General features: G+C 44.9%; 1 protein-coding gene across 9 annotated transcripts in view; it reads right to left on the bottom strand.

Annotated features, from left to right (window-relative positions):
* TDRD6 (tudor domain containing 6) overlaps positions 1-24780 on the bottom strand; it is a 2207410-nt gene that overhangs the window by 1147471 nt on the left and 1035159 nt on the right. For all 9 annotated transcript variants that reach the window (XM_085610557.1, XM_085610549.1, XM_085610550.1 and 6 more), the window contains one exon: positions 8560-8646. In XM_085610557.1, the coding sequence (XP_085466683.1) occupies positions 8560-8646 (87 nt within the window). The remainder of the gene's footprint in view (positions 1-8559; positions 8647-24780) is intronic.

Genomic DNA, 24780 nt, shown 5'->3' with positions numbered 1-24780 from the left:
ATTTGGCTGTGTCTTTGTCCTTTTTCATCTTCTCAAGGGATGCATTAACATTAGGGCCAAAAAGGGGTTGTTGGTCAAATGGTTGGTTGAGGATCGAGCTTTGCACCTCAGGTTTAAACCCGGAAATGCGTAGCCATGCGTGCCTGCGAAGAATGACGCTTGTGTTTACTGCTCTGGATGCCGCATCTGCCACACCGAGAGCACACCGCATAGAGGTGTTGGTGATAATTTTACCCTCTTGTATTAGGTCGTTGGCCTAATGTTTGTATTTGTTCGGGAGGCGTTGGAGTAGGGACTCTAACTCATCATAGTGAGCCCTATTGTGTCTGGCTAACAGGGCTTGAGTATTTGCGATGCGCCAAATATTAGCTGCCTGGGACGCTGTTCTTTTTGCCAGAGGATTCGAGGAGTTTAGACTCCTTGTCGGACGGAGCTGCATCACCTGATGTCTGCGAATTAGCATTTGAGACCACCAGGGAGTCTAATGGAACAGGGCCCTTAATGTAAGCTGAGTCTGTAGGGGCAGCTTTGTATTTTTTCTCAATTCTAGGATTGGTGACAGGGTCCTTAAATACTTCTGTAGCGTGTTTAATCACCCCTTTGAGCATGGTTAAAGTGGATGTGGACCTTTGGGTGGTGTCGAAAGTGTCCATTAAAAAATCCTCTGCGACCGGTTCTGTATGTAGGTCGACCCCGTGGTACTGGGCAGCCCGGGGTACTAGCTGATTAAAACCCATAGTATCTTCTGATGGGGAAGGCCTAGAGGGGTAGATGTCCTCTTGCGGGACATTGGGGACATCAGGCGTATTGTAGTCATCCCAGGGGTCAGGGGAACATGGTGGACTGGGGTTATCTAGTGGCATGTTGTTGGCACCGTCCCCTGTGTCATCATATGTGTCGTCATCATCTACCGATGTAGGGGATGGCGTAGGAGAACGAGGTTGGGGAGGTGGAGGAGAAGGGACCCCAAGAGGTGATGCAGCTATATCCCTCTTTTTAGGTGGTGGAGCTGGTGCAGGCATGTCCAGTGGTCTTTTTCTGGAACTCCGAGTCAATTGACCCATTTTAGGGTCTTTAGAGTTTTCTGTTGAAGGTCTGGTAGAAAAAGCTCTTCCGAAGAAGGTTGGGTGTTCGGTGTCGAATGTCGGCATCGAGGGCTTTTTCTGCGCTGGCTGCGGAGCGGTTTTGGGCTTCGAGCCGTGTGGTTTACCAGTCTGTGTGCTTCTTCAGTGTCGATGCTTTTTTCGGCTTGGAAGAGTGTTAGTCCGAACTTTTGGGGAGTGGCTTCATCGGCTGACTGTTTTTTCGGTGCCGGGGAGTCACTGGTTGGTGTCTTCGGTGCCGAGGGCTTCGGGGTGGAAGTAGCGGTCAGCCCCGAGGATGGGTGCAGCTTCTTTTTCGGTGCAGATGATTGGGTTTCGGCGCTGGTGGCAGGCAGACTCGAGCCCGGGTCGCCGGAAGGCTTGGTAGGCTTCTTTGCCGGGCCCGGGAAGCAGTATGTCGGTGTGCACCTGAGCCCGAAGGTGAAGGTGTGACTGAAGCCTTTGTTGTTGTAGGGAGTGGGTCAAGGTCGACGTCTCTACTTACGACGCGTTGAGCTGGAGTCACTTCTTCGACGTCCGAATCATCGACTTCGGAGGCACTGATGAGGCCTTCAACCCGCTTCTCTGGCACATAGACGACCTCTTGGAAGATGTCGTCGGGGATCAAACTCAACGAGCGAGCCATGGTCCTTTGAGCTCGTCGATCCCGGATGGTCTTCTTCAAGCAGAAGGAGGCACAAGCCGGACAGTCTCTGGCCTCGTGCTCAGGAGAGAAGCAGAGGTTACACACCTCATGCAGATTGGTGTGGGGAAACTTCAACCCACATCGAGGACACTTTTTGAAAGGCGTCCTTTCCATGAGCCAGATGCAAAGGCTCGGGTCGGCCCGAAGGTCTTCTTTGACGACTGGTATCGAAGACTTGTAGAGATGCGCGACAATTAGGGTTCGCGAGCGAGACAATACCATCGAAAAGGTGAAGGATTGCGCGTCGAAACAGGAATCTGTAACGGTTCCGAACTGGAGCGCGAGTAACATCCAAACCCGATGGCGGAAAAAAAAATCTGCGCACTATGATCCTAAGGAGGAGTCACCTACCTCGTGACTTCCAAAGACTTTCCAGGACAAAAACAAGTGCAAACATCCGGACCCAACACCAGATGGTGATCTATGCATAGTGTGTAATCTGCAGCTCATATGGCTCGAACATACATTTTTTTAGCAACTTGGCAGGCCTTTGTACATACTATTTGCGAAATCGACTAAACAATGTAGTCTCTGGTCCATTTCTATGAGACTATCTGCGGTAGCTCTTCATCATTTTTTCTATTTCAGATTATTAGATTACGTCTCACTGCCACTGAGACAGATCGCTATATAAGCATTACATTGGGGTAATTATGAAAATTCAGTAATGAATGTTATGAGTACTGGCATGACTGCGGTGTTTTGAGATGACGACAGCATGCTTAAAGAAAGTTGCTTCCTATTTTACAACCTTTATATAAGGTTTGTAGGAATTTCTAACTAACCTTTTCTAAATTATGTAATGCGCTTTATTTTGGGATCGACATTACCCGTTTTTGAACAGACTATTTGTAAATATTATATGAGATTGGGCACAAGTGCTCGTTTCACCCTTAAAAGATGGCTGACATTCCACAAACCAAGTTTAGACTATGTAGTCCACTTTTTATTTCACATGATTGTCTGCAAGTTGAACGTACTGCGTAAAGTGTTTATATGTTGAAACTTAAAGTAATGAATTCACCCGTGACCAAGGTGGTTTCGCAGAAACGCGTTGGGTTTGTTTGCGGCTTGGAATTATGAAATAAACTCTTCCCAAGCTCTTGGATTGTGCCATTATTTTGAAAGGAGTGCATCTTTGTACAGTGGAACACACACACTCACCTATTTATCTGGAGCATTTATAGAGTGCACGGTTACCTCCAACGGAGGTGTGCTGGCGCTAAGGCTGCAGAGAGAGCACATTGGCAGAGGAGACGGGCTAGGTGCGGTTGAATAGCCAGGTCATCAACGCTTTCTTAAAGGCTGATTCTGGTGTGGTAATGCGGATATGCAAGGGCATACTATTCCAGAGCTTTGCGGTACTGACCACGAAGGTTCTGCCCCTAGTCTGGGCTTACGAAAGCAGAAAAGAGGAGATTCAAGTGGTTGGATCTGAGATCTCGGTCGTGTTGGTAGCTTTGCAGTCTGCATGTCAGGTATTTCGGGCCACGACCCATGGTGGCTCTATATGCCAAGGTTAGAGCCTTAAATTCAATCCCTCTACTAATGGGCAGTCAGTGAAGATTTTGCAAGTGGGGATAGATGGAATGACGAAAAGGAACCTTGCAGATCAATCTAGCTGCTGCATTCTGAACCATTTGCAATCTGCCGATCAAATAAGCTGGAAGACCTGAGTACAGCTGTTAGAGCAATCCAGGCTGGACGTGACCAAGGCATGGACGACAGTCCACCTGCAGTCCAGCGGGAGGAAATGGAGGAATTTCCTCAGGAAGCGCAGCTTCTAGTAACACATGAAGGAGACCTGACTGATCTGGGCCTTGCAGGAGAGAGCATTGTCTAATTTGAATCCCAAATTCCTTGCTGCCTCCACAGGAACAGGAGGGGGATTAAGTTCAGATGGCCACCAGAGCAAGGAGGGGGGTGGGACCAATAAAATAAAGAAGAGCACCTCGATCATCTCAGTGTTCAGTCTTAAGCAGTTTTGAGTCATCCAATTAGAGATGTTGCTCAAACACTGCCTAAAGTTTACAAAAGCAGCCTCCGAGTGCTCCTTAAAAGAGAAGATCAATTAGGTGTCGTCAGGGTAGGAAATCACTTTCACTCCGAAAGTCTCCACCAGACGTGCAAGAGGGGTGAGGTATACGTTGAAGAGCAGAGGGCTCAGAGCCGAGTCCTAGGGGACCTGGCAAACAAGAGGCTTCTGAGAGGAGGCAAAGGGGCACAAATAAAGCTGTTGTGTACGGTTCTCGAGGAAAGAGCGGAGCCAGGACAAAACCGTACTCCATACTTCAAAATGCTCAAGTCTTTCTTGGAGAATCGGATGGACCACAGTATCGAAGGCTGCGGACAGTTTGAGCAGCACTAGCATAGCTGCGTTACCCTGATCAATGTATATGCGTACCCTCTTTGCAACTTCCAAGAGTGTGGTCTCCGTACTATATCCTGCTCTAAAGCTGGAATGTGAGTCATGGAAACAGGAGTGAGATTCCAGAAATTCAGAGAGTTGACTCTGAACTACTTGCTCAAGAATATTTGCTGGTTCCGGTAGCAGAGAGATGGGTCAATAGTTTAAGTTTTGCAGTATCAGCATCCGGCTTCATGAGGATAGGCAGCAAGAATGCTTGTTTCCATGTCCAAGGATATATCCCCGATTTCAGGGAGGAGTTCCAGATTAGGTTCATGGGGCATTAAAACAAGGAGCCAGCAGACTGAAGAACTGAGCCGGGCAAGGATCGCCCGGAGACCCTGATTTACAGCTCTGGAGTTTCTTTAGGGACACATACAGAGGGAGAAAGTGAAACTCCGACCAAATAGTAGTGTAATCTGGATTGGGAGTAGACTCAAGCAGAGACGCGTTAGACAGGAAGGTGGAGTGAATACATTTTATCCTGAAAAGAATTCTGAGAGGTCATTACAAAGGGTACGTGAAGGAGTCACAGAGCAATCAAGAGCAGCTGGTTTGAAGAAGCATTGAGCAACTTTGAATAAAGCTTTGGCTGAATTATCGGCCGATTTGATCTTGTGTGAAAAGTAATCATGCATAGCCTTACGTTTCAGTCAGAGGAACATTTTTAGGGCTGTTCTATAGGAGCTTTTGGCCGTGGTATCATAAGCATATCTCCAAGAGCGTTCCAGTTACTCATACAGGCTTTATTCTGTGAGAAATTCTAAAGAAAACCACAGGGCAGATGTTTTTTTCCTGGCGGATGTTCTAGATCTGGGAGGTGCCACCTTATCTATGGCATAAGTAACCCAGCTTTGAAGCTGGATATGTCAATGTTGGGATTTCTCAGTCAGCTGGAGGGGGGAGGGGGGGGGGTGGGGTGAGCCAGTGGGACAGTGAAACAGAGGAGTCAGCAATAGTCAGCGATAGTAACCTTCCTTCAGTCTCTCCTTAACTCTGGGTTATGCTTCGGGCCAAGGCTGCGGTATGTGGCATGAAAGCTGAAAGGGATATGTATACACACACATATATACACATCTTGTTCAGCAATGACACATGAACTAGTGTCCTTTTTGCCCTATGCTTCATCAGGACAAGTACATCAATCAAAGCCACTGGTACAGCGCGCAGCTACCTCATTTGAGGCTTCCTGGCACTCCTAGCAAGACTGAAGAACAGACTTAATCTACGCCTGACAGAAGAGCCATGTTTTTAAATCCTTCCTGAATCCGAGTTCTGTCTTGGCCAAGCGTAAATGGTTACTCAGTGCATTCTAGAACATAGACGTTCATACTGTGAGTGACCTGACGCTCCATCAAGCTTAAGCATACCTCTGAATGCGATGTCGCAGGTGATTAGATCACGGGGCTCGCTCCTGCTGCTACAAGCTAAGCCTATTCCTGATGTATTATGACCCTATGCCTCTTAGGGCTCTGGAGTCCAATGTCAGGGCTTTAAACTCTACCCTTTTGCCAACCGAGAACCAATGAAGTTGCCTCAGATGGGGGAGGTGTGATGGCAAAAAAGGACCCGACGAATAATACTAGCGACCGAATTCTGAAATATTTGCAATCTAAGGATCAGAAAAGCTGGAAGCACCAGGTATAAGCTATTGGCATAATTGAAATGAGAGATCACCAATGCATGGACAATAATCTTTCGGCTCTCCTCTGGGAGAAAACACAATAGCTTGCCAACAGATCTCGACTTAAACAAGATGAGGAAATCTGCCTTATTAGAGCCGCAAGAGAGAGATCCGCATCAAACCTATTTCCTAGATTTCTAGCAGACAAGACTAGTTTTGTGGAGGATTCAAATCCAGAGGCTAGATAGAGGAGACATCGTCTGACTAAAAAAAGAGCACCTCAGTCTTGTCTGCGTTTAATTCCAAACAGTTACTGTTCATCCACAAGACCCTCTCAACATCGTATCCTACGCTGACGACACCCAGCTCATCCTCTCCCTCAAAGACCCCACCACTGCCAAACTCAATTTCCAGAAAGGAATGAAAGACGTCACAGTCGGGACTACCAACAGCTGCCTGATGCTCAACGCCGAGAAGACAGAAGTCCTCGTCCTTGATACCACCCCTTCTGCATGGGACAACACCTGGTGACCGACCGGCCTCTGAAGCTCACCTACCTAACCTCAGCATCGTACTCTACTCACTCACCATGAACCGACAGGTCACCTCCAGCACCTTCAACACCCTCTGCATCCTCCTCAAGACCTTCAAGTGGATCCCCCCCAAGTAAGGCAGTCACCCACGCACTCATCACCAGCAGACTGGACAATGGAAACACTACGCCGACATCTACAAGTCCGTAATCTGCAAACTCCAGACTATACAGAACACCAATTCCAGACTCGACCTCGGCGTCCCCCGACACGAACACATCAGTAAACACCTACGAAGTCTCCACTGGCTCCCAGTGGAGAAAAGAGTCACTTTCAAAATCCTCACTCACGCCTACAAATGCCTATACAACAGACCCAAATACCTCAACGACAGAATCAACTTCCACATACCCAAAAGAAACCTCCAATCTTCCAACCTCACACTGGCCGAAACCCCGAGCATCCTCCGAGCCAGAGCAGGCAGAAGATCCTTAACTCACATTGCAGCCAAAACCTGGAACAAGCTACCGGCAGACATCAGAAGCAACCCCTTCCTGAACACCTTCAGTAAGACCTGGCTCCTCGGCTAAACACATCTGCGGACACCCAAGTGTCTTCAGACCTTCATGGGTGAGTAGCGCGCTTACAATTCCCTGATTGATTGACTGAGATATCTTTCAAGCACTCTTTGAAGTTAAGAAAGGCTGCTTCTGAATCTTGTCTGAAAGAAAACACAAGCTGCATATCATCCGCATACAAGACAACCTTTACTCCCCAGGATTCGATGAGAAAGGCCAAAATGGTTAAATATAGATTAAAAAGCTACAGGCTAAGAGCAGAGCCCTGTGGCATTCCACAAACCAATGGTATGGAAGAAGATAAAAAAGGGTGAAAGAAGACCTGTTGAAATCAATCTTCTAAAAAAGACTGCAGTCAGGATAACACTATGTCCTGAAAGCCAAGATGACAATCTCTTCAGCAAGGTCGAATGAGCTACCGTACCGAACTCTGCGGACAGATCAAGTAGCACTGCCATAGCAGAAGCAGCAAAGTCCAGCGCCTCTCTGACCGTTTCGAACAATTGTACTAATGCAGCCTCCGTGCTAGGACCTGCACGGAAGCAGGATTGCGTGTCATGCAGCAAACCATTGGCTTCTACAAAGGTGGATAATTAGCGCTGAACCATCTTTTCTAAGATTTTTCGCGGGTGCCGATAGCAATAAAAGTACATGAAAGGGTCATCTGATTTTCTACATTCAAAAAGATTTGATTTTCAGATAATGTTCCTATAAACCAAGAGAAAGGTGAACATCAAACAAAACGTTGGAAAACGGTAAACCAAATAAAACAAATAACTACAAATAAAGGATTACAAGAAATAGACGATTCCATCTTTACACATTTAAAGAATAAAAAAAGTACTTAGATTAGCGGACTAGACACCTTGGCAAAATACAGAGATCTAGGATAAATGACACGGACAAACGCAACGTAACGTTAGGTCACCAACTACTGTCACATATGCAACAAACAGTTCTTTCATAGGGGCAGGAAGGGGAGCTGGAGGTGCTGCAGCAACCCAAAATATATCTATAGTGGAGTTCAGAAGAGAAATAAAAATTAAAGACATTTTTATTGTTTGTCTTCATCTTCTCACATTTGCTGTGTGTTTAGAGACAGAGGTCAAATGTCCGGCTGTATTGACTGACACATAGCAAGCGCTGTATTGATTGACAAATATTGGTTTATCCATTTAACATGGAGATTGATATTTACTTTCTCGGACTACGAAGTGAGAGGATTTTGTAAAGTGAACTATGGCAATTTTGCTTGAGTACAGGGTATATCAATTTGTTTTCAAACATCACAAAACCCAAATCCTGTAAATGAACTGAACATATATTTTTCAAAATATATCAGCACAATTGGAGCACCTTTTTTTTATTTTGAAGTGCCATGTCAATGAAAAATGTGCATTTACATTTACATTACATTTACAGTCTGTCAGTGAGCTACCAAACCACGTTTTAGTAAGATATTTGTGGCAGTGTGCTCCAAAATGCACTCTGGCTAGCTACATATACAGTGTGACGCTTTAATTTTTCACTATCGCTATGACACTGGTATGCAACACTAATGACAGTACCCCCACTCTGAAAACTGTTGCAGCACCACGGAGTTCTTTTGAAAAGGAGCAGGATAAATACCTTCAGCTTTATGGGTAGAACTAGGTACATCGATTTTTGGATTCGATTCAGGAAGCATCACCGATAAATTCCCATCCAAAGTCAGCCCTTCAAAAAAAGAAAAAAGAAATAAACACAAGGTGTAACAGCCGGTTAAAACAAAGGACGAGACAGTCGAAAACTTCACCTCCCTGTTTATGGCCCCAAGGGATGCCCCCAAAGCATGCCACAGTCTTGAGGGTACTGAAGCAACATGTAAGAGGAGGAAGAATACGAATTATGCTTTGCCTTTGTAATTTCTAGGTCTACACATTGTGTCATGCTAATTACAAGTCTTATACATTCCAGATTTATACCGGAGAACTCTATGGTATGCGTGGTCTGTCAGTTTTACTGCATTCCATATTCAGACATTTGCCACCATGTTACAAAAATACATTATACACTCGTGCTACAGCAGCAACTAAAAACACTCAATTGTTTAAAGTAAAACTAAACTCCGTTCTGACGTGAAATATTTTACATCACCCATCATTTCTGTAAGACATTTTAATCAAATTTCCTAAATATGCGTAATTAACATCGCAATTTGGCAATACCAGGACACATTATGCAATGTAAAACTTGCAATCGTCTTCATAGCATACCTTTCGCTCAGTTGTCTTTTCTATAGGACTATCACCTATCGGCTTACATGGATGACTACTTCCGTCAGCTATTTATCCAGACTGCTGTCAGACTCACTGACTGGTAGCAGCAATTCTGTATATATATTATCCATGGTATATTATCTCAAAGTTCAAACAAACAACTGGCAACTGCTAATTTGGACACCTCTTGTACATGTCTTACTTAAAAACGTGCCATGAAGTGTAGCGTGCTGTCAAAACACCTGAAGAAAATGGAATCCCTTTTCACAGAGGTTTTAAGACACTTTTTGCTTCAAGAATAACGCTACTGTTTTGTATTCCTGCACGGTAGAGCGCAGATAAAATGCTCAGAGGTCTACACTGTAAGCCACTTGGGCTTCTATAAAACGAAATGGCGAACTGGATCATAATACTGGAGGATAAACAAGAAAATTGAATTCACCTGTTATCCAACTTCTCTCTCAATGATATTCTTTCTGAATTCACTAACGGTAAGGAAATCTATGCACATGAGGAAAAGGCTTGTGTTTTTTCTCACGGTGTACACATTAAATACTAACTATACACATAGGAGGTAATATTCTCTTTTTTTAGTTTTACAAAAGGTACTTAATCAGCCACATTAATTATAAAATACATTCTACTGAAAACAAATGATTTTACCCTTTTTTGATGCAAAACTAAAAGAGAACATTGTCCTTTACTTTGCTGTATACGCTCAGTAGCCCTGAACACAATCTTTAAGAATACCAAAAGCAGTTATCCTTCCCACATGCAACTAGACCGCCATCACCACTACACAATGATGAACCGCATTAGTCCGGGATTTATTGAGTGAACAAGACGATAATACTCTGCACCAACTGCAAGGGTTAGAATGGTTGTATGCCTCTACAACGCATGTGTTTTAAAACACATGCCTTTACAATGCAAGTTGTATATGTATATATATATATATATATATATATATATATATATATATATTCACTGAAAAAAACATAAGTTTCAGGCACGTTATCGTTAGGAATTAGCATTTAAAAAATATTAGAAATTCACTGAAGAAACCATAGGTTTCAGGGGCGTTATAGTTAGCTGGATTTTTCACTCGTACAAAACCATTGAAATTCCCCCGTTATAGTTAGTTCAGCTAACTATAACTCGCGCGCCCGCAATGCACTGCTGATGACGTCACATGTTACATCACGCATGACATCACGCATGACATAACGGGGGAATTTCAATGGTTTTGTACGAGTGAAAAGTCCAGCTAACTATAACGCACCTGAAACCTATGGTTTCTTCAGTGAATTTCTAAGGTTTTTTTAAATGCGAATTCCTAACTATAACGTGCCTGAAACCTATGGTTTTTTCAGATAATTTCAAAGGTTTTTTAAATGCTAATTTCCAACTATGCCTACAGAGATAGGACATGTGAAGAAAGAAGAAAAAACGCACAGAAAGAAAAAAAAGGAATGCAGAAAGAAGGAACAGAAGTCCTCAAAGACAAAGAAAAGTGCAGGAAGAAGGATTACGTGCAGAAAGAACAAACAGAAGACCAGAAAGAAGCCTTGCTGCAAAATCATCCTGTACCCTCAACTTTTTCAGACGGATACTGGTGGTAACTGAATCTGACTAACCAGTCCTAGAGCCAGTGCTATGTTAAAAGACACTCAGAATACAGTGAAAATACCTACATACACTAGGGAACACTATGCGTTGGGGTCCCCCTGTGATTAGCATGACCTCCTCTGTAAGCCCCTAGAGTATATAATAGGGCAGGGGATTAAAACTACCTCTTAAAACGCGCCACAGGGCGTGTTTGCACACGTCACCTCAGGCCGCGTCCCCTCCCTTCCCCACTGTGTAAACACGCCCAGTGGCCGTTTTTAGTTGGGAGATTAAGTTCATTTGAATCCTGAGGGTCCCTAGGGTCCAACTAGCCCACTCGGTACCTCCAGTAAGCGCTACAGAGCTGCGTTGCAGAGAGGTGTAAAAAGTGGCACGGCCTGGACCACCTCTCTGCAACGCAGCTCAGTGGCGCTTACTGGAAGCACCTGGGGTCCTCAGGATTGAAGGGGAATTATTTCCCCAACTTAAAACGCGCCATAGGGCGTGTTTGCGCACGTCACCTCAGGCCCCGTCCCCTCCCTTCCCCACTGTGTAAACACGCCCTGTGGCCGTTTTAAGTTGGGAGATTAAGTCCCCTTGAATCCTGAGGGTCCCTAGGGGCAAAATAGCCCACTAGGTACGTCCAGTAAGCGCCATTGCAGAGAGGTGTAAAAAGGGGCACGGCCTGCACCACTGGTGCATACTGGAGATACCTGTTGGGCTAGTTGGCCCTCAGAGACCCTCAGTATTGAAGGGGAATTAATTCCCCAACTTATAACTGGCCAGGGGGTGCGTTTGCAGAGTGCTGCAAGGAGGGGGATGGCCTCCGGCGCGATGCCCGTCTTTTATTTTTCTTATTTCTTTTTTTTTTTTTTTAAGAAGGTGGGCTGTGTGCCCCCCCCCCCCATCTTTTTCGAATTTATTGGCCCTGGGGACCCCATCCCCCAGGGTCTGCACCCTAATTTTTTTGTTGTTGAAAAAAATACATTTGGAAGGGGGCCGTGTCACCCCCCCTCCCATGACCTTAAACGGCCCCGGGGACCCCAACCCCCGGGTCATGGCCTTTTTTTTTATTTTATTCTTTAGGAGGGGGGCTGCGTTGCCCCCCTCCTCAGGCCACTTATGGCGCCGGGGACCCCATCCCCCAGGACGTCCTTTGTTTTTTTATTTAAAAAAAAAATTTATAGAAACACCTAGGACATGCTGGACAAACCGTATGTACCTATCACCATGACGATTTGCGTGATAATCATTAAAAGGCGACTATGCATACAATGAATCCACGTGGAATGTATTTACACCGCTAGTGAAGCTCAGACGTGTCTGACGCCCTACCATGCCTAATCCCGGCGCCCCCGCCGGTGGGTACTCTCCAAGTAGACACCCTTGTCGTTTATTTATACAAACATGGGTAGCTATTGACAGGCACATTTAATGCACACACACACCAAACCATTCAAAGGGGATTCGACAAAAATTCGACCAAACTATGCAAGAAACCTACCTCACGGTTAATAAAACACACATCCACCGTCGGATGTGTAATACTTTTTATTTTACTCTCTGGAAAGGAGACGAACCTCACTTGAGTCACAGCGTGCTCCTGGCTGAGCCCAATGCTGTGTTACACCCACCAGTGCCCGCCGAGTGCCACACACCTCTGTGTTGTATTCCACCAGCTAGTGCGTATGCTATGACACTCTCTAGCCCATGTGCACTGTAACACCACCCCGTGAATGTCATGCCACACTTGCCTTCGCACGGGTTATATTGCCCTATCTAACGTGCCTTCCTCGATGCCTATTTTATAATGCACAGCGCTATGCCATACATATTACAATCTGGGATCCATATCTTTGTCACAGTGCATATGCAACGCTACACTCCCCAGCACATATTTTATATTACAACTTTAGCGACTAGTTAGGTTACACCACGCTGCCCTGTGCATATTACACTCCAAGGCGCATATCGCATAGCACGCGCTAGTGCCTGTGCTATTTCACGCTCTCCAATGAATCTGTCATTGCGCACAATGTATTGCATATTATATTTCACGCCCCGGATCATCTTATATCACACTTTTTGGTGCATATCTTATACCATATACTATATCTAGTTTTCATTTTCAATCGTGCTCTCAGGACTATGTTCTATATAACACTGCGTCCACCTACCCTTTTCACGGGCATTACATTTTGCGATGGGGGGGTGGAGGGTCAGGGGGTGTTTCTACCAAGTGAGCCCAGAGTCACAGTCACAAACGTCCTCGTCTTCCTGAATAAAAGTGAGACTATGCTGCATACTTGTTCATATTTTAAGTAGTTCGCACAGACACACATTTTAAAAACAATAAAGTTCCTAATACCCACCTTCTCTAAACAGTTAGCTTGCTGCCCCATCCAACTCCTCCCTATCCTCTGTTGTCTGAATCCATGGACTAGCCCTCTCCCTCCTGCCATGCAAGGTCTGATGTGCTGCCACTGCCCTCCATTTAGCATGATGTACCAGTCCATTCCTCCTGCCCTCCATTGACCCCCTGCTTAGACTCTGTGCTTAGCTTGCTGCCCCTATTCTCCTTCCCCTTGCCCACCGATGTCTTTGTGCATGCCCCTGCTACATCCTTTTTGCCCACCATGTTCCATGGAGCTGCCACTCCTATCTACTCTGAGTGTTCTGTTGAGCTGCCACTCCCCTCCCACCTGCCTAGCATTGTCAGATGACTGTAACCTGTCCCTGCCACCCTGCCTGTCCACATGCCATGCCCCTATCCCCCTTCCTCCTGTCCTCAATGGTCCATTTAACTGCCACACCCTTCTGCCCTCCCTGGTCTGTTGTGCTGCAACTGCTCCTCCTGCCTGCCCCGCGCGGTCTGTTGTGAGGCCCCTTCCCCTGAACTCTGTCTGTGCCCAGGTCCTGACCCCTTCCTTCTATCCTCCATGGTCCTTTGTGCATGCCCCTGCACCCTCCTTCTTGCGCATCATAGCCATTGTGCTGCCACTAACCCTCCCACTTGCCATGCATGGTCTTCTGTGCTGCCATGGCCCCTCCCACCTTCCCTGTGTTGTCAGCTAGCTGCCCCTGATCCCCTCCCACCTTCCCTCCATGGTCTGTGTGTATGCCATCATAGTCTCACGGTTGCTCTCCATGGTGTGTGTTGTTTCTAGTGCCCATCCTGCCTGACCTCCATGGTCATCTTGCTGCTCCTGCCCTGCCCCCTTGCCCCCAGCCCACTGTTTCCATGTGCAGACCCCTATTCCCTCCCTCCTGGCTTGTCTGTTCCATTGTAATGCCCCTGATCCGTCCCTCCTGCCCTTTATGGTTTGTTATGCTGCAGCTTTCTCTCCTGTCGGTCCATTATGGTCAGCTAGCTACCATTGCCTCTTTCCCCTCTGTTCTCTGTTGTCCACGTGCATGGTCCTGTCCCCTCCCTATTGTTTTCTATTGATCGTTGTGCTGCACTCCCGTCCCGCATGCCCTGTGTGGTGTATTGTGCTGCTGCAAACCCTGATGCCTGCCTTGTAGGGTCAGTTTGGTGCACCTCTCCTTGTCCCTCCTGTCCTCTGTTGTCAGACTCCATGTCCCTACCCCAATTCCTCCTGCCTACCATGATCCAATGTACCATACTTGCGAACATTTTGAACTTGGTAAGAGGGAGATTTTGAAAAACTGGGATATGGATTTTCCCCTTTGAGTTACATTGAAAAAGAGGAGATTGTAGACAGGAGACAGATCAAATAAAGCCCATTTGAGCTTAAAAACATTGGACGTTTCCTGGCTGAAACGGGTCTGTTGGCATGTATGGTTGTACTACCACAGCCTCTTCCTTCTGCCCACAATGGTCTATTATATTGCCACAGCCTCTCTTGCAAGTCCTGAATTGTTGGTTTGTTGCCCCTGCCCCCTTTCCACTGCCCTCCATAGTCTGTTGAGCTGCCACTGCCCTTCCTGCCTGCCCAGTGTGGTCAAATTGTTGCCTGTGCACTCTCCTACCTGCCTCTACATAGTATCCCAATGAACTAGATTGCTAACATTCTATATTTATTACAAAAGTGTGGAACGCCCGACGTCATCTTGATGTAATCAAAACTAATACCTAGAGCATTTCCTTTAGCAATTACATATATGAGAGGGTCTTATTTGCATCAAAATTATGGTTAGTGCTCTAAAAAACTAAAATGAGGACATATTTTCTGAGTTTTCAAATAGCGACAAAACTTTGAAATTATTTGTAATCTATGTTTTTTTATCCATTTGACCACTTGATTAAATGTTGCACTTAAGGGAGAGGATGTGGTGTTACTTCCAGAGCTGCAGACTTTGCTACTGGGGAACCAGGTTGGAGTTTCTGCTTCAGCTCAACATTCTGTGATTCTGGTCAAATCACTTAATCTCCCCATGTCTACAACCAAAATGAATTTGATCTTGTGTGATGTAACCAATGCTCATGTAAAGCACTCCAATACCTGACAAGTCTGCACTATATAAAACTGCAAATACACAAAAAAATAAGTGTTTTGCACACTTCTGTAATTGGGCTACATCTGGGTGATATGTGTGCTGCATTTGGGCTCTTTTGTCTCTGGTGGCCATCTTGGGAGATTTATTTGTTATGAAGTCTCCTAATTTCCTCATTTACTGCAGTCTCCTCAGCAGGAAATACTTTCAGAATTTTACTTTGGTTCCATCAAGAAGGCATTCAGATGTGTCACACATTTGCCATAAATTCTAAATATCAGCACTCTAGTTGCTCATTAGATCACTGTAGTAAAGCTACTGCTCACTAGGGAAGTCTGCTGCTAGTATTCAAAGTGCATGTTTCAGTCTGCATGTCAGATTTATTTTATGAAATAGAAGAGGATTTGAGAAGTCAAAATGTGCCCTAATTTTTCTTTCTGCAGCACTAATCACAATTTCTATGGCAAAATGAACCCCCTCATTTTGTTCCTTTGTAAATTAAATGTTTTAAGAGTTACCACTTTATTCCAATCAAGATGGCTTCAGGTGTGCCATACTTTTGTCATAAGTAAGACTGTTAGCGCTCTAGTTGTCCGTTAGAACACTCTGGGACATTCTGTCATTGGGCTATATTTGGGCTACATCTGGGTGATATTTGGGCTACATTTGGGCTCTTTTGTCTCTGGTGGCCATTTTGGGAGACTTATTTGTTATGAAGTTTCCTAATTTCCTCATTTACTACAGTCTCCTCAGTAGGAAACACTTTGTTTCCATCAAGAAGGCATTCAGATGTGTCACACATTTGCCATAAATTCAGAATGTTAGCACTCAAGTTGCTCATTAGATCACTGTAGTAAAGCTACTGCTCACCAGGGAAGTCTGCTGCTGGTATTCAAAGTGCATGTTTCAGTCTGCATGTCAGAATTTTTTCATGAAATGGAAGAGGATTTGAGAAGACACTCAAAATGTGCCCTAATTTTTCTTTCTGCAGCACTAATCATACTTTCTATGGCAAAATGAACCCCCTTGTTTTGTTCCTTTTTAAATTAAATGTTTCAAGAGTTACCACTTTATTCCAAACAAGATGGCTTCAGGTGTGCAATACGTCGGTCATAAGTAGGACTGTTAGCGTTCTAGTTGTTCTTTAGAACACTCTGGGAAGCTGCAGTAGAACACAAAGGAATCAACTGACAGTCTCTACCCTTGTTGGATGTACATGTTTTACTGAGAATGTCAGACTTCATTCTCACATGACAGAGAAAGATAATGTGAATTTACAGAAAATATGCTCTCAGTTTAGCTTATAGATAACCTTCCAAACCTCTGTGGGAAAAGCATGAGAAAATAGTTCTCTCAAACATGATTCATGATATCACAGCAGAAGGCTTTTTCACATGGTAAAATCACCTTAGAACACACCACAATTCCTAAAATGAGTATGGTACCATCAACAAATGATTTATAATGTAACTAAAGTCTTAAAACCTTCTGATAACTGCAATGCTTTTTAATGAGGTGCTATCATGTATATTGGTCCCAAGATGGCTGCCAACACTTCTTGGATGAAGTACTGACAGCCAATCAGATCTCACGATGAGATGTGTGGTAAGGCTCCGCCTAGATATATCTATCTTTTTAACTCTAATTTACTCAGGAACGGATTTACACCATTTAAGCAAAAGGCACGAGTCTGAACTGAGGACTACCTCTTTGCCAAATTTGGTGTAATTCCGTTCAGCAGTTTGGGCTGTAGCTGCGTCAACAGGTCCTATGGGAAAATGCATGGGGAAAACGCGTTTGGGGAACCCCCCATTTTTCTCGGCCCCCGCTTGACGAATCACCATGACATTTTCAGGATAGGAACGGACCGGAGCTGGTCAAAAGTTTGGAAAATTTTGCGAAGATTTGTCAATCGGCGCCAACGTTATTCCAAATAGAATGTTGCAGATTTCCTATGGAAAATAGGTCCCAACTATAACTACCTACTGGCGACCGCCAGTAGATAATATCTATATATATCTATATCTATATCTATAGATATATATATATTATCTACTGGCAGTCGCCAGTAGATAGTTATAGTTACAACCTAGTTTCCATAGGAAATCTAAAAATTCTATTTTGAATAACTTTGGCGCCGGTTGACGAATCCTCGCGAAATTTTCATAACTAATGGGGCGCTCGGTTCAGCTCCTACCCTGAAAGCCTCGGGGTGATTCGTCAAGCGGGGGCCGAGAAAAAGGGGGGGTCCCAAAACGCGTTTTCCCCATGCATTTTTCCATAGGACCTTTAGACACAGCTACAGCCCGAACGGCTGAATAGAATTACGTGGAATTTGGCAGAGAGGTAGCCATAAGGTCAAGGAAGTGCCTTTTGCAGGTCTGGTATAAATATGTTCAGTATTTCCTGAGAAAATAGCATTTAAAAGCATGTCAATATCTATACACGCGCACCGTGCGAGCACGGTGCGCGCACCCCGGTCGTAACCAGGAAGTGTCGGCCGCCATTTTGTCTCTCGCAGTCTGAGGGGGTGAAAAACAAAGGCGGAGAACGTGAAAAGGGGGCAGAGTGAACAGTTCCTGACCCCCTAGCCTTGGTCAGGGGGTCACAGAAGGACCCCCAAGGGAGAAAAAAACAATTGTTTTTTTTTTTTAAATCGCGAGGTGTGCGCACTCAGTGCGCACTCCGAACCGTGGGTGCTCGGTGCGCGAAGCGGACCGAGCGCCCACAGAGCGCGCACGGTGAAAAACCTTAAAAAAAAAACATAACTTAGCATTTAAAAAACCTTGCAAATTCACTGAAAAAACCATAGGTTTCACACGTTATAGTTAGCTGGACATTTCACTCGTAAAAAAACCAATGAAATTCCCCCGTTATAGTTACTGCAGGCAACTATAACTCACGCGACCGCAATCCTCTGCTGATGACGTCAGATATTACATCACTGATGACATATGTGTCTTTCTGAAAAATAAATATTTGTAATATATGTATAGCTAAAGATTAATGGAAGAAGACATGGGTAAATAAGTGTCTAAATACAGTGATGTAATATCTGACGTCATCAGCAGAGGATTGCGGTCGCGTGAGTTATAGTTGCCTGCAGTAACTATAACGGGGGAATTTCATTGGTTTTTTACGAGTGAAATGTCCAGCTAACTATAACATGTGTGAAACCTATGGTTTTTTAAGTGAATATATATATATATATTAAGTGAACACCTACATATACACAGATATATTGCAAAGTTCTTCAAGAAACAAAGGCCACTTCGATCCGAGGGCGTAGAAGAGAAGCAGCACAGCCAGGCAACAGCAGGTTGCAAGTACTCCTTTTTATTTCTTTAAACCACCGACAATGCAACAGAGAGACCTACACATTTTGGCCAGAGCCTTCAACTGGGTCTTGGAGTATGTGTGTAAAAACAAACTATTTAAAGGGAAACTTCCCTCCAAAATAACCTCCACAATGTAAAGGGACACATATTTTTACATTTAAACATTTTACACATTGCACAAACATGGAAACAGGCACATTTAAAAAAGGTTTTTCAATAAATTTCTCTCAATTCCCAACATGTGTTAATTGATATAGGCACAAACCATTAAGTAATGCTCGTGTTGAATTTTCTGTTAGATTCTCGAATTACGGTAAAGTACCCATATGTTTTGTGGTGGTTGTAATCTGATCTACAGCCACCAGCAATCTAATTTTATTAAGTAACAAGTGGGGTACTAGCATTTGAACAATGTTGTACCTCAAATGTGAGACAATCAATTCTCAGGAAGTAAAAGGGTCTCACCACAGAGGGTTACCAAGTTGTAGGTGGGGGGGGAGGGGGTGTTGTGTGTAAAATTTGCCATAAAGAAATGCAAGGGGGGGTGGGGGGGGGGGGGGGGGGGAGGTGAAGGAATGATTTATTCAGAGTATAATACCGAGAAGTTGTCCATCCCAAACCTCATATGGGACATTGCTGTCATGTGAGATATATATAAGACTTTGCCCCAAAGGGGACTTCTCACCGCACTCACAGCTCCGGGCTCTTTTGGTCAAAAAATAATTCAATTCATCCACTTTATGTAGTTCAAGGGTGTTTATTCATAGCTGCCAACACACCCCTACGCAGATCAGTCTCCACCGAGACCTTGTTCACAGGGATAATGACAACACAAAGCAGTATTCCGTTTCAGCCTAATTTAAACCTCATGACATCACATTCTGTGTAAAGCTACGTTGCATTCTGGTAATCGTAGTCTTACTACTCAGGCGCTTTGATAATTATCGTTGGAACATTTAACTACATTTTTTATAAAACAATTTTGGCAATGAATTTTTCACATTTCGTCATTGTATTTGCAAAGATTCACTTACATTATTCATTCAATTACTCAATATCCACAGCTGTATTTGTCTAACAAATGGTTATTGTGTCTTACTTTTCCCTGTGACAAAACATTCCTTGATTTAAAAAATAAAATTGAATACTATCCTAGCTTAAGGATGCCGCATTTAGGATAATTTCGGGAGTTACAGTTGTTAAGACAGTATTATCACTGCATGGATAAGAATCGAACCATGGTTTGTTACTCTATTCAAGTTGCACGAGTGTGCAGCGCTATTCAGGTAGTACTACCCTCCAGTGGGAATGCTATTATCTCAGGGTATCCATAAAACCATTTGTCAGACAAATATAGCTGAGGATAGTGAATTTGAAACGGCTTGGTCCTGCTGTACTCGTCACGCACCACCATAGAAGCGCCCACCTGGTTAGGAAAATGGGACCATGCGGAAAGGAGTACTCATTCTGACCCGGGGGAACGCCGGCGAGAGAACCGTGGAATTACAGAAACTCACGGAAATCACTGAAACGAGGCAAAAAGTGCAAACAACCGGAGGGCTGAACTTTCCACCCATTAAACTTGGATTAGGTGAGTGAGCAACGGATTTGAGAATATTTTTTATCACAGTGATATCACCGATTGGGTATAATTCCAGACAGCGGTTAAAATAACCATGGGAACTTGTCTTTGAATGATAACCCAAGTGAGGAAGTGTTTCAGGGAGACTGCTTTGATGCGTGCAGGAGAACTTGGCAAATCATCATTGTAAATCAGGGACACGAATTTAAAAATCTTTCATTAAAAAAGAAAGCAATTGAGCCAACACAATGGAGAAAAGGGAGGCTAAGAGGTCAGCAATGTTGAGCACATTTTTCGAGCAAGATGCGACGAAAACTAAAGGAAATACAATAAGCAACCCAAGGATGCTAGATACAAAAAATGAATTGGGAAAAGCTCTCAAAAAATGAGATTAATAAATGGTGGGAGATTACATCTCTAAAAAATACTTGGAAGTAAAATGAGTCCCACGGGACCTAAGGATACACTTAATGCCTAACCATCAGGAGACTAGCAACGAACTGCTCCATGAATGGGGTGAATATATACTAAAGCCAACACTAGGATTAATGGAAATTCTAATTAAATATATTGAAATTGTCTTGGAAAAGACGACCAAGCAACTTAAAGAGTTGGAGAAGGAATTGGCATCAATCGATCTCACCTCAGAGCAAGCAAATTTTATAGAATTAGAGGATCACATTGAAAAACGGGAAAAAATGGTCCAATTGAGAAAACAAACCAAATTTCAACGGGATAAAGAGGATTATTCGAGGGGTGGATCTTTACTTATGCAAGAAAATTCAATAGATTTCAATTTCAGGCTAAAATGGAATCCACAACATCATCTACGGGCAGTATATCTTCGTTAACCTCTACTGATGCAAGCGAGGGAGAACAAGAACAAACAGAACGTCCCAGAAATACTTTAGGCGAAATGCGGTTGTCCCTCTAGCAAAAAAACTGGGAGAAAACATCAGGGGCTCAACCGACAGGAAACCGGGGAAGAGGCAGAGAGTGAGGACACGCACGCCAAAACAAACAAGAAAAGGCAAGCGGCTCCACAGATTCGAAAAGAGTAGGAACAACAACAAGGAGCACGAGACAGAAGTGGACTTAAACTCTGTGATGGAATCACAAGAACGTGAAGCAATTAATCTATAAAAAAAACCCTAACAGAAGTGGAAACAAAGCTCCTAAAGCGGGGCCTCAATTTCTGTCCAACTAATACAACTGACTCGAGTCAGGATTGACCAATATAAATATATTCGCAAAATGAAGTTGGTAAAAATATTTACGGAAAATGAAAAAATGGCAAGTTACAAGAAAAAAACCACCGTTACCAACCATGGAATTAACAGCTAAGGACTCTACAGACTTTTACCCACTGTAGGTTGCACCTCCCAATACAAATATCCAAAAAACAGTTAATTATGAATGTCCATCCAATATTTGACAATGTTCAAGTTTCTTTATTCTTTTTTGTTTGCAACAAAACACATATCGTCTGTTACTCTACATACTTTACCGCTGGCACAACAGCCAAATAATAGGACATCGTCGCAAGATTAAAAGTATATCAGAAACTTTAGTGTTATAGGCACAACAGCTGTTAAAGTTACCTTGGGATTCTGGAAATAAGGAAGGGGCGAAAGGAGAGTTCGCAATTAAATTATCTTGTGATATGCGTCTACATATCAAAAACAAATGTTATCGGAATAACCACCCAGACGAAGTTCTTTCTAAAGGAACGAAACACGTTGGCTGCCCGGTGTTTTGTTGCAAACAAGAAAGAACAGCAAGAAATTTGAACATTGTCAATTATTGGATGGACATTCATAATTCCAATTTTTGGGATATTTGTATTGGGAAGTGCAACCTATAGTGGGTAGAAGTTTATATTGATCATTTGGATCGCCCCTTGGGAACAGCAGGGGTAGTGGTGTTGCACACCGTGAGAGCCAACAGCTCGTGTGCCAGTTTGAGAGGGTAGGCAAAAGTTGCCTAGAGAGCAGTGCGTCACACACTTTTGTGTGTGTTGGGTTGTGCGGTTTCCTTTTTGGCTTTGACTCTACAGACTTTGTAGTTTTAATGGAACTCAACCAATATCCAGACTTCCCAAGTTTGGGAGAGGGGACACATTGTACACAACTTGAAGCAGGAATAAGTGTCAAGTCCAAATTTTACCCCCAGCTTCCACATGGAAATAAAATTGATATGAAGCAGTTACAAGAGAGCTTTACCAACTACAATCGACCAAAAATACAAAATCCGATAATTTGACAAAACAAGAACGCGAAGCATTGCACCGCCATAGAAGCGCTCACCTGGTTAGGAAAATGGGACTGTTAGACCTGTCAGCCCTTTGGCAGTTCCCTCCTCATTTTATTATTTTTGTCCCTTGTCCCCTTCTCATTTTTTCTGTCTACTAAACTTTTTGGGGTGCTGATGTAGAGGTTCTGGGCGCCTTTTCCTCCTCACATGAGGAAAAGGCGCAAGGTGCTCCACTGAGGTAGATAGAGGCGGAAGGTAGGATCCACAAAATGGTGGCTCCAACTGTCACCTCAGCACCCGGGCCATGACTGCCATGGGAGCTTCCAGAACCTTCTGGACCCCTCTGGCAAGTCCAGCCCAAGGTGATAGAGGTGGCAGGAGGGCGGCCATTTTAGAATCAAGCTGGGCTGTGGAGTAGTCAGGAGTAAGGCGCCTGTGTGAGGAGGTGGTTGTACTTAGAGGGGAACAGACAGGTCCCAGGGTCTGCGCACAGTCCTAATCCTAGTAACATCACCCCTCACCCTGTGACCGGTCCCTGAGTGCAGCCCGTGACTTTTGAGGTCCGTGTACCTGAGGAAGGCTCCAGGTAGATTGACCCCCTGGACTTTGGAGTGGGCCAGCGCCTGGGCCATCTCCTCCCCAAATCCGTGTCATCTGGGAATTTCTGGACTGATCCAGCGTGTCACTCTCTCTGACGAAGAAGAGAGGTGGTTGTGCCCCAGCCCCAGGAGTCTGGTTGCCTCAGTTCCTGTGTGGAAGCCGGCACCTTGTGATTCCCCCTGCCCCTCCACGAGACCCATTGTCGGAGCCCTGGCCGTTTCTACTTCTTCCCCCCCACCTGAAGTTGAGACGTTACCTAGGGTCCCTTGGCAAGAGACGCTGCCATTGTGAGGCCGAAGGCGGGGAATTGGCTCCGGGTGTGTGTCAGCTGTGAGGGAGCAGCGCGACCACCCGTCGGAGATTCTCCTCGGTAAGGAAGTGAGGCAGTGAAGCTGCGGCCCTGGTCACATGAGAGGGGCCTGAGCGCCGCCCCCTTGTTGTGGAAAGGAGGCGGAGGCCGCGCCCACCCAGGACGCCCGATCCCGGATATCGGCCGCAGAAGGAGCGTCTGCTGACAACGAAGTCTCCTGGTTGTGCCCCGTGTGGTGAGATTCTGCTGCAGGGAAGCGGAGAGGCGTCCGTCATCACTGGAGAATGTACACCCGGGGGAATCCCTTGGGGGAGGTGGCCTGAAAGAGCCTGCTGTTGCGTTCCCCTCTTTACGGCAGGTCTCCCTTGCTGGTTGCCCCCGCCCCCCCCCCCGAGCTCCGCGCCAGAGGTGAGAGACCGAGAACTGTCCTGGACGAGGACTTCGCTATCAGACAGTAAGCTGGGAACAGCGCGGGGCCGGGGAGAGAACTGGGGCCGGATTGTTCGTTTATCAGGAAGCGAGGGGGAAGGCCAAGTAAGGTCGTGGTAGTTACCGGCAGCCTAGCGGAATCAGGCACGTATCCAGGATTGGTTACTGGCAGGCTCACGACTGATGAGGGAAGTAATAGGTTGAACCCCAGCCTCAGGAAGCGCCTAGATGGATGGCGTAACGGGGACAGAGTAGAGCCAGGGTTATGGAATACTACCAGTAACCTAACTGAAGGTAGCCATTGTCTGTCAACTGTACCTCTGGAGACCCACTAGTGCTTATAAGATCTAGAGATTGAGGGGTGACCCTGCATGGTGGAACCGGAGGGAGTTTCTCAGAGCGTAAACGGCCGGGTGGGACCACTTAGTGGGTGGAGAGACCTACTGTGTTAGAATTATCTCGAAGGGAATGTCCTGGGGAAATGTACTGAAATGGTTTAACTCGAAATGTTGCGAAATGCTCTACCTGAAACATACGAACTGTTAATCTTTGAACTGTGGTGAAAAAGTATTCTGAGTTGTTATGCCATGTTTTATTCCTAATTGAAGGGAGCTGTTCAACCTGTAATGTAATTATCCGCTACACTCCAAAGTGAGAAACCAGAAAACTAAGTTTGTTAGGAAAAGATAAAGACTTGGAGTATTCCATAAATTAAATCGGTGTAGTGTTCTTTTTGAGTGATGTGGCGCAGGATTGCGAGCTGAGTGGGATGCAGGCCTGAAAAGCCAAAAGGAGTGTTCAGCCAAGTGACCTGAGCCAAGCTACCCCCTTAGACGTAGGTCTAACAGGGACCATTCGGAAAGAGATTATATATATATATATATATATATATATACATACATACATACACACATATGCACACACACACACAAACACACACACACACATATAAACATATATGCACACATTACCTACTGCAATCACCAGTGGATGGTTATAGTTAGGATAGAGATT

This window comes from Triturus cristatus, chromosome 6 (genome assembly GCF_964204655.1).
Source record: "Triturus cristatus chromosome 6, aTriCri1.1, whole genome shotgun sequence".
NCBI lineage: Eukaryota > Metazoa > Chordata > Amphibia > Caudata > Salamandridae > Triturus > Triturus cristatus.
This window is presented reverse-complemented; position numbering and strand designations above follow the sequence as displayed.